Source organism: Microtus oregoni, unplaced genomic scaffold (genome assembly GCF_018167655.1).
Source record: "Microtus oregoni isolate MIOR12 unplaced genomic scaffold, Mior012 000056F_ref0000123, whole genome shotgun sequence".
Taxonomy (NCBI): Eukaryota; Metazoa; Chordata; class Mammalia; order Rodentia; family Cricetidae; genus Microtus; species Microtus oregoni.
In genome coordinates, this window is record NW_024543832.1 from 9,622,176 (window position 1) to 9,633,576 (window position 11,401).

At 37.7% G+C, this 11,401-nt stretch overlaps 1 protein-coding gene across 1 annotated transcript; it reads left to right on the forward strand.

Annotated features, from left to right (window-relative positions):
- Nucleotides 1-9,052: 9,052 nt before the first annotated feature.
- LOC121438669 (olfactory receptor 11G2-like) lies at nt 9,053-9,988 on the forward strand. Its single transcript, XM_041639029.1, has one exon. The coding sequence runs from the start codon at nt 9,053-9,055 to the stop codon at nt 9,986-9,988; it is 936 nt and encodes a 311-aa protein (XP_041494963.1).
- Nucleotides 9,989-11,401: the final 1,413 nt, after the last annotated feature.

Here is an 11,401-nt window from a genome sequence, read left to right on the forward strand (position 1 = left end):
CCTTGCATTGCCTGTCAGAAACCAACAGCTCTCTGATTAAACTTAAGACCCTCTCAACAAGATGGAGACCACGCCTGAAAATGGAAGCCTAGATAACTCCTCAATGTGAGTGTAGTCATTCAGGGTTATTGGAGGAGAATCTATAACCACAAATTTACTAAACCAGGATAATTGCTAACAGCATTTGCACTAAATATACCCACATGTAAGTGTAGTTTTCACTCACATCAAGGAAACTTATATTTGCAGTAAATATAGATTACTCTATTGATGGGGGTTCCATATGCCTTATCAACAGTTGTAACTGGCAACACTAATCAAGATTCATTAGGTACTACTGAACTAAATGTCTTGGATATCCTTATATTCGTCTCATATAAAGATGACTCATCTAACCCTTCACCTCGTAGCCTTCTGCCTCTCACAATTGCCACCTTACACATGGCTCTTCTGACCCAATGCTTTCGGCACTAATGCTAGGAAAGGCATAAAGCCGCAGATTAATGGATGTGAAGGGGTTCCTGACTCTAAATCATGTTTCCGCGAAAGTTTTACCTAACAATTATTCTTTGAGGTTTCTAAGAACGTTTTCAAATTTCCTAAATCAGAAACTTTTAAATAAATTCTATAAATCTTTCATTTGACCTATATTTTTATGATTCAGCTACACCATCAAATAGTTCAAAAATTGATTTAACTGAGCCAGTGCTTTTAATGAATAAACATGTTAAATGGGAAAAAAGTAGAAAACTTGAACATGGGGATAAATGATGTGAGACTACCATGAGAAACTCAAATACTCATAAGGACATTGATACCAGTGTCTTAACCCAACTTTCTAGTCCTCTGTTTTAAAGTTAAGCAGAGATCGGACATGCCATATATTTCCCTAGCGATACAACACGCACATGCAACATGCCATATATTTCCCTAGCAATACAACATGTTCCCACCAATTAAAGACTACTGAAAACTGCAGGTGGGCTGAGGACACAGATCACTTGGTACACTACTTTCTCAAAAACTGTTTTGACATGGATTCAGAAAATCATATGATTTCTGTTCCAGAGTTCATTTACTTGATATACTTATGGACTTGCCATATCTCTATAATAAAACAGACTTGATTTGTCAATGATCTTTTTAACATATTATCTGACTTGATTTGAAAGTGTTTTATTGATAATTTCTCCATGTTTGCTTATTAGGGCAAACTAGTTTACAACTTTTTGCTGTGGTTGTTGTTAATATATCTGACTTTGATATCAAGAAATACTGGCTTCTTAGAAAGAGTTTAGCACTGTTCTTTCCCTTTCTCTTCTGTGAAACCAGTCTGTGAAATATTGGTGTTAGCTCTTCCTTAAAGGTCTGGCAAAATTTATCAGTGAATCTGTGTGAACATGGACATTTTTGGCTGTAAGTTTTTTACCTTCCTTTGATATGTACTCATATGTTAGAGGCCTAGTTGGTTATCACATCTTAATTGAATTTTGGGCCCTCTTCTGGTGTAGAAACACATCCACTTCTTATACACTTCCCAGTTTAGGGGACTATAAGTTGTTAAAATGTGGACAAATAGGAATTTTAATAATTTTACTAATTCTTTGAGAATTTCATTTATTTTGATCATATTCACTAGCCTCTACCTATTCCTTCTGGATTACAACCACACCATTAGCCTCATGTTCTCTTTAACCACAGTATTTGCACTTCCCAAATACTCTTGGGTGTGGGGCCTAACCTGAATTGTGTTTGACTTACCCAGGGTCTTACCTATAAAGAGTATTAACTTTCCTTCCCTCTGTCAGTTGTCAATAGTTCCTTATTTAGGGGTAGGTCTTTAAGACAACACTTTCCCACAGATTAGGATTTGATTTGACTTGTTCTTGCACAGGTCTTGTGCAGGCTATCACAACTGGTGTGAGCTTGTATGTGCAGCTTCCCTGTGTATCCAGAATGTACTTCCTTCTTGTGGTCACTTACAATCTATGGCTCTACAATCTTTCTGTCCTGTCTTCCCTGATACCTCCAAATCTTGGGGCAGAAAGTGTAAGATAAATGTCCCGCTTAGGACTGAGCATGCCACGGTCTCCATTCCCCGTACAATGACTACTTGTGGTTCTCTGTGTTAATTATCATCTGCTTCAGGAAGAAAATTCCCTGATGATAGCGACCTTATTCCTCTGAATCCTCATGAGCTGGGCCTCTACAATCTGTATTACTTTTCACACTGCCCTCTTCCAGGCTCCTACTAGAATGGGTTGTTAAGCATTGCTTATAGCATTTAACCATTTTTCTATTCCAAAGTTCCAAAGTCTTCCATGTCCTCAAAAATCAAAAATGATCAGGTTCCTTACACCAGTACCCAACTCCTGGTACCCAAATCTGTATTCATTGTGTTTCTGTTTCTCTCTCTCTCTCTCTCTCTCTCTCTCTCTCTCTCTCTCTCTCTGTCTCCAGAGATTTTAAGTGTTCATTGTAGAGGTCTTTCACCTCCTTGCTTAGATTTATTCCTAGATGTTCTATCTTCTTTGATGTTGTGAATGAGAGTGTGGCCATGATCTCTTTATTAACATGTATGTTGTTGGTATATAGAAAGGCTACTGATTTTTGTAAGTTTATTTTAAATACCATAGGTATAATCTAAGGCTCTGAGGACATCTCAGAAGAGGGAGAAGAAAGATTGTAAAAGCCTGAAGACCAGTCTGTCTGCCGTTAGAGTGTATCTTTGTTATTAGGAAGGAAATCTACAACCATAGCATCTTAATGATACAGTTACCTAAACAGAACCTACAGAATGGAAATGCCAGTTCATGTAACAATGTGAATGCATAAAATATCAACAAGACTTCACCTATAGATGAAGAGCTATAGGCAATTAGTAATTGCTAAAAGAGAGAAAACATCAGTCTTCTTCAAAAATAAGCCCCCAGTTGGTTATCCAAAACCAAGCAGTGATCCAAAAAAAAAAAACACACACAAAAAAACCCACATGAAAAACACTAATAGACTCTGCAGATCGCATTTATATATCCACAGCTATGTATATAGGTCACAATAATAATTTAAGGAAAATATAGTTGGGGATTAGAGATGAACATGGAAAGAATTAGGGGAAGGAGTGAGGTATGGATAAATATGATAAAATAAGGATATTAAATTATCAAATAATTAGTAAAAATACTACATTTTTTGGAAAAGAGGAAAGCACAGATTACCTTAGTGTCAGACAAGCACAGACAAATCTGAAGCCCAGCTGTGAGTATTAGATGAATGCAATTCTTCTTTTCAGGGTGGAAAGATTTTTTTATTGACTGTATAATAAGCACTTACAGGAGTTATAAGCAGTGTTGTTGGGTGATAAATCAACTAATCAATTATATTATTAATTTTCTTTTAATTAAACTTCTGTAAAAAGCTTGAAACACAAAATATATCACCTTGAACACAAAAAAAGGAAGCAGAAATTAAGGCATGCCCCTAAGGAAAGCAAGTGACAAGCAGAGAGCTGTCCCCTGACACTATTCTTCCAGAATCAGTAAATGAATCCTCAAGGGCCTGGAGAAATGATCAACAGACAGGCCCTACTTATAACTCTACACCCTCAGGGAAGGAGCTTAAGTGTCCTCCTTCCCATTGCCATAGCTCATTCTTTTTTCTTTACAAAAGGAAGAATAAAAACATTGCCATACTCTAAGGAAATAAGAATAAAAGACAAATTTCTAAGATATTTCAACTTGGATTTCCTTTTCTGATACAGGTAATAAAGTAATATAGTCTTAGAAAATAAAGTATTAATGTAGTTGTAGAATCTAATAACTCCTATCCACAGTCGTCTGAATTTCTGACATAAAACCAATGTTTCTTTAGCTTCTACTGGTTGGGACTCTGATCAAGAACCTTCCATGGCCTTTTAGATTGCCACAATCATGCCACATTGTGGCTAAGGACATGGTGTTGTTTTCTTATGGCTAATAAAGAAAACCCTTAGCTTCAGGGGTTTTTCTACTAAACATAACTGTGTACTATTAGTCTCAATATGAATAATTATGCTTTTTAAACATCTTTTTAACAAATAGTTACACAGCATTACAGACACGGCATCCCCTTGCTGTGTTTGTACAGACTTACACACATTACAGACACGGCATCCCCTTGCTGTGTTTGTACAGACAGTTACACACATTACAGACACGGCATCCCCTTTCTGTGTTTGTACAGACAGTTACACACATTACAGACACAGCATCCCCTAGCTGTGTTTGTACAGGTGAACAAGAGGACACAGTGATTCTGTGACATGACTCTGGATTTGCTATGGGGATGACAGACTTTGGCACTAAGACTTTGAAAAATTAAAATATGCAGGCAATGCTTTTCTTTCCACTGTGTAACAGCCTCACTCATTCATTTAGACTTTACTTCTTTTCTGTGGTTGACTAATTAACAAGGAAACAAATCCCCCAAAGAGATACTTAATGTTCCAAATATCCTGAGTTCTTAAATATGATGTCATTCATATCTGTGCTCACAATATCTTTAGACAGTGAAAGGGAATCTGCCAGACTTGTGGAAAGAGTGTGTGAAAGCATCTGTGTGTATGTGTCTCTGTGTATCTGTGCTCGTCTGTGTTTGTCTGTGAATCTGTGTGTGTGTGTGTGTGTGTGTGTGTGTGTGTGTGTATGTATGTATGTATTGATAAGGATGCACACTGGTGCCTTGTATACATTAAGCAAGTACTCTCCACCAAGCTAATCTTCCCCAACCCTAATCTTTTTTAATTAGTTCAACATGCATTTAATCACTCCAGCTCAGATCTGTGATGAGTAAACATCTTCGTCATAGAAAAGCTAAGCAATATAAGCTAAGTAACAATGTGGGCTGACTAAATCAATGTTGGCTAACACAGAATGACTTGCATATCCCATTTCTAAGAAAGTTCTGTAAGAACTAACAGTCTTGTTCTGAAAAGGAACAGGTTGACTCAAAGTTCAAACATGTTTGCGCTTTTGGTTTTAAAACATTATGATACTATTTAGAAAAATGAAACACAGAAAGGCAAACATAGAGATAAGGGTGCTACTGAAGAAGCAGGAGGGAAAGGGTGAACATGTGAGTTTAGGAAATGACAGTGGGGAAAAAGAGACGAACACAAGTCCTGTTTTCACAATAGAAACAGCAGGACATTGATAGATTTCCTGAGAGAGTCAGTAAGGAGAAAGAAAGGCAAGTAACATTACAATAAGTGTGGGTTCTTGCCCATTAAAGTATTAAAAGATATACTGAAAATATTTTTAAATTGTTAGCAAAGCAATTCATCAAACTATAACTTTTTAGAATATGCTGGAAATTATGCTGCAAGTACCTTGACTAAATATTCAATCATTTGACTTTCAAAGTATTGATTGACTTATCCTGAGTTAATGTTTAACCTGCAAACATAAAAAAAATTGATTTAGCCTTATGAATTTTAGAATCAGGATGTTCTGTTCATGTGTTATAGCAAGTTTCCCCTTACCTCGGCTCTCCATTCCTTAGCACTCCCATTCAAGGAGCAGAAAGCAGACAAATGATTTCTTTAAAAAATATTCTTCATCCTGGATAAGAATGGCATAATACAAAGTATAATAGAATTTTTATACTTGTTTTAAATTTACCTTCTAAGGCAATATAGTCTGACAGTTGAAACATTATCTCAGCCTCTAATTATATGTCCGTAAAATCTGAGTGGAAACGACATCCAGCAAACATAACGTAACACAGGGGACAGAACTCTTCTTCCCACGACAAAGGCACTAAAATGAATAAAGACATAAATTAGGATATAAATGGATAAAATATTGGGAAATTTTACTAGTCCCGGAGTCCTGCTATCCCTAAAGTCACATAAAATCCAGAAGTGGATAAAGATCAGAGAGAAAAATCTTTCATGTGAATTTTATTAGTTCCAAAATATTGATAAGTTTACTAATCACATTTTCAAAAATTACATTGACGTCCTTCTCTCGTGGTAGTTTGTCTTTCATCTGAAGGCTTACTGTTTTGAAATTTTTGTATAGAATATTGTTAGACTCCTTATATAATTACATCAACATTAAAAGGAAATTGTTGTTGAATTATATTATATGGCAAACAATCAAAGGAAGGTATTTTCATATTCTTTGTGCATGTTCTATTTATAAAATTTAACCAAGTTCAACATCTAAGTTTATTATTACTAAGCAAAGAGAGTTGGGGCCATTTAATTTAGAGAAACATAAAGCCATTTTGTGGGAGGATAACCATCCACAGTCATTTTGCCTTGAGATACTCCCAAGCACTAATTGGGAGAGAAAGGAGGACGAGGAGGAGGAAGAGGAAGAGAAATAAGAAGAGGAGGAGAAAAAGAGCAAGAAGAGGAAGGGGGGAAGGAGAATGAAATCATCTTCAGGTTTTCAAGGTATTTAAATTAATATTATAGCAAAAGTTACAGAATCCACCTTTCACATGACTGGGCTGGGAGCAGAACTTTGCTGACTTATATTCATAACAGAAAGAATCGAATATCTACTTCAGACAATAAAATTAAAGCTGATTCTATATTTCAGTTACATGTACTCTTGATGGCTGGAAACATGCTTAACAGAAGTAAAATGCAGCTATTTTGCGTAATTGTCTTAATTAAATGTCTTAATTCCAAAATTGATAGATTGCATTATCAGATAACACGAATCAACATATCAGAAAAGAATTTTCATCAAAAAGTTTCTATTCCACATCCACACAATATCAGTCACTGTGAGTTGTGTTCTTGTCCCACAGTCCTCTCTCTCATTGGTTTTTTTTCTGAGTTCTTGTTGCAGGTTTTTTAACAGCAAAATGTAGATGAATCCAAATGACTTAGAAACAATTAACTTCTCAACGGAATTGAGAAACCCATGGCAACGTTTCCTTATTTATTTATTTATTTATTTATTTATTTATCTTTATTTTATTTTTTTTTAATTGAAAAATATTTCCACCTCCTCCCAGCCTCCCATTTCCCTCCCCCTCCTCCCACTCCTCTCTTCATCCCCCCACTCTTTCACCCCTCCCTCTCCAGTCTGAAGAGCAGACAGGGTTCCCTGCCCTGTTGAAAGTCCAAAGTCCTCCCCCCTCCATCCAGGTCTAGGAAGGTGAGCATCCATACTGGCTAGGCTCCCACAAAGCCAGAATATGAAGTAGGATCAAAACCCCGTGCCATTGTCCTTGGCACCTCATCAGCCCTCATTGTTCGCCATGATCAGAGAGTCCGGTTTTATCCCATGCTTTTTCAGTCCCAGTCCAGCTGGCCTTGGTGAGCTCCCAATAGATCAGCCCCACTGTCTCAGTGGGTGGGTGCACCCCTGGTGGTCCTGACTTCCTTGCTCATGTTCTCTCTTCTTCTGCTCCTCATTGGGACCTTGGGAGCTCATTCGGTGCTCCAATGTGGGTCTCTGTCTCTATCTCCATCCATCGCCAGATGAAGGTTCTTTGGTGATATGCAAGCCATTTCAGGCTCCCTATCCTCAGCTGTCCAAGGAACTAACTGGGGACATTGCCCTGGGCACCTGGGAGCCCCATTGTGCCCTTAAGTAATCTTCTTTGAGAATGGGCTATATGCAAGAAGTGGGGTTAAGAAGCATCTACTTTAATAAACGGGTGCATATGAGTACCCAGATGGTGAAGAAGCAAGCACAGGACCTGCATGGGGACCCTCTGTGTATACACTATAGCTCTTAGCTTAGTGTTACTATGGGACTCTTGACTTGGAGAAAGAATAGGATTCTGGCTTTTGCCTGCTCTTGGCACACTTTTCCTCTAGTTGAGTTGCTGTGTCCTACTTCAAAATGAGAGTTTTTGTTTCATCTTATTATATTTTATTTTGTCATGCTTGGCTGTTATTTATTAGAAGCCTGTCCTTTTCTAATGATAGACAGAAAGAGAGAGGATCCAGAGGAAAGGGAATGTGAGAGGAACTGGGAAGAGTAGAGGGAGAGAAAATTATAGTAAGGATATATTGTATGAGAAAATAATTTATTGTCAATAAAAGAGAATGGATTTAAAGATTTTTTTAAAAAACCTAGTTTAAATCATAATACTGATTACAGGCCGATCTCCATAGATTCTAAACTTCCCAGAGAGGCTGTAAGATTAAATATGCACTAAAGTTGTCCTCTAAAACATCTGGTGCACAGTTTTCATGATCATTTAGTGAATAATCTTTGTTGAAAGCAAAACATGTTTAATGTTGTCATCTACCTGAAAAAAGTTAGTACTGCCAAAAAGAGAGCCACCCAATGTAGCAAAGAAAGAAAAAGAAAATTTGTTAAAGCACAGCCTCTATCATCGCTCAGGCTGAGGTAGAGCCCTTCACACTAGAGAGGGACAGCGATAGAATTCACATAAACCAGGGGGAGTGGTAGATCAGTTCAGTGATGAGTACTCTAAAGATGTGTGACAAAAGAGTCATTAGTCCTGGAAAAGAACCAAATATTCATCCCCCATAGGGTGATTTTAACAAGTGATACTTTATTCCTGAAAGATATAGAGCCATGAAAATATCATAAAGTTACTGAGCAAAAGTTACCATCCAAAAGACCAACAGGGTGATTTTATTTGTGGGAAGAACAGAAGTGGGGAAAATGAAGAACAACTTTTTTAAAGTAACAGCTTTTAAATTGTATTAAATTATCAGGAAAGAGGAAGAAATTGTCATAAACAAACACATGACAGCAGTGGAGGATAGTCTATGTATTTACAGTTGTGTTTTCTTTATGATTTACTAAATTAAATATTAGTTACATCTTGTACCTAGTTCACTCATTACACAAAAAGAAAACTTCTGTGACTTTGTATTAATGTTCTCTGACATCATTGGTCTTCTACAAACCAAAACTATGCCAAACATGAGGCTTCAGGTTTAAACAAAACAGTGACAATGGATAAGTAAATGTTTGCATTTCCCAAAGATGACTTAAACACATTTCTTCATTCTAATTTCTCTTTAAACTGTCATTTGACAGTTTCTAGTGACTTTACAGCTCACCGACAGATGAAAACCCTCAGCAGACCAAGTAACTCCAGCACCATCTCTGGCTTCATCCTCCTGGGATTCCCCTGCCCCAGGGAAGGGCAGATCCTCCTCTTTGTGCTATTCTTTGTTGTCTACCTCCTCACCCTCATGGGCAATGCTTCCATCATCTGTGCTGTGAACTGGGATCAGAAACTCCACACCCCCATGTACCTCCTGCTGGCCAACTTCTCCTTCCTGGAGATCTGGTATGTCACCTCCACGGTCCCCAACATGCTGGCCAACTTCCTCTCTGATACCAAGGTCATCTCCTTCTCTGGGTGCTTCCTGCAATTCTATTTCTTCTTCTCCTTGGGTTCTACAGAATGCTTTTTCCTGGCAGTTATGGCCTTTGATCGCTACCTTGCCATCTGCAGGCCTCTACACTATCCTGCTCTTATGACTGGGCGCCTCTGTAACATCCTGGTGATCAGTTGCTGGGTGCTTGGTTTCCTCTGGTTCCCCGTTCCCATCATCATCATCTCCCAGATGTCCTTCTGTGGGTCCAGGATTATAGACCATTTCCTATGTGACCCTGGCCCTCTCTTGGCCCTCAGCTGTGTGAGAGATTCTTTAATAGAGTTGACTAGTTCCACCTTAAGTTCCCTACTTTTATTTGTCCCATTTTTCTTTATCATGGGGTCTTATGCATTGGTTATGAGAGCTGTGTTGAGGGTTCCTTCAGCGGCTGGACGAAGGAAGGCCTTCTCCACTTGTGGGTCCCATTTGACTGTGGTTTCTCTTTTCTATGGATCAGTGATGGTCATGTATGTGAGCCCAACATCTGAACATACAGCTGGAATGCAGAAACTTGTGACTCTGTTTTATTCTGTAGTTACTCCACTCATTAATCCTGTGATCTACAGTCTGAGGAACAAAGATATGAAATGTGCAATGAAGAAATTACTGAAAATATAAAACCTGTGCTCTTGTTTTAAAAGACCATCTCATCTTGTCTTATTGACTAAAAACAAAATTCACCAATCATGATGGTACAGATCTGTAATTCCAGCACTCTAGAGGCTGACGCAGGAGAATTGCCAGTTGGAGGCTAGCTTAATGCCTATAATGTGAATTTATCTCAAAAATAAAGTGAAGCCAGGCAGTGGTGGCACACACCTTTAATCCCAGAATTCAGGAGGCAGAAGCAGGCGGATCTCTGTGAGTTCGAGGCCAACCTGGTCTACAAAAGCTAGTTCCAGGACAGACTCCAAAGCAACAGAGATACCCTGTCTCTAAACCTCTCCAAAAAAAAGCGAAAAGAAAAAAAAAAACATGAAGAAAAGAAGCTAATTTCACTTGGGAAATTATTACTTTTTATTTCCTAGAATATGTAGGACTATAAGGGGTCACTAGTATGTCCTCAATCTCCATGATTACTAATGATAAACTACCAATTTTAGAAGCCTGGTTTGTTAGGAAAATGAAAGTATCTCCACAAGACAGAAAATACTAGAGCAATTTTGTTTCTGAATAAGCATTAAGCCATAATGTGCATCAGAAACAGCTCATTGAATGACTGTAAACACGGAAAGACATCAATGTGCTGCATACCTCTTATCTAGACAAGCAATAATTAGTCCTCTAAGGGATTTAACAACACAGTCTGTGAGCAGAGACTGCCCTACAGTCAGCTGCACTTAGTGTTTGCCATTTCCAATAGCAGTAGACCAAAACCTTCAGACAAACTTAAAGTTTTCCACCACCTTTTCTACAACAGCACTTTTAGCTAAACTTGTCTTACTCTTCTAAAAAAAAAAGACTATCACAATAATATTAAATAATAAACAAAAGATTAATATCTTTGAAATATGTAAATGACCAAAACAGTAAGAAAAGGTGCCCTGGTCCAACAGAAAAGATTCAGATACCTAAAATATTTTATTTTAGTTGAAAGAAAAAATAAAAATAAAAACAGTAAATTTATCACAGAGCCACACAATAAAACTAGCATGGTACTAGTACAGAGATGGGTATCTAGACAGATGGCACAAAACAGAATCCAGAGTTGGAGCCTTGGACCTAGTCAGAAAAGACAGTCTCTCCAACAAATTGATACTAGGAAAATTGAATTTTCATGTAAGAGAATAAAACGGGATCCTATTTCTCACCCAGTTTAAAAGCCAACTTAAAATTAATCAAGGACCTTAATGTATAACCCAACACTCTGAAGCAGAGGGAAACATATTTCATAGTGAAGAAATAGGACAGTACTTCCTGGATAGGATTCCAAGAGTGCATGAGATAAGGTCAAGAGTTTGCCATGTCCTAACCCCTTTATCTACTGAGATTTCTGACAAAGCAGATATCAAGTCAGCCTTAATCAGAAGA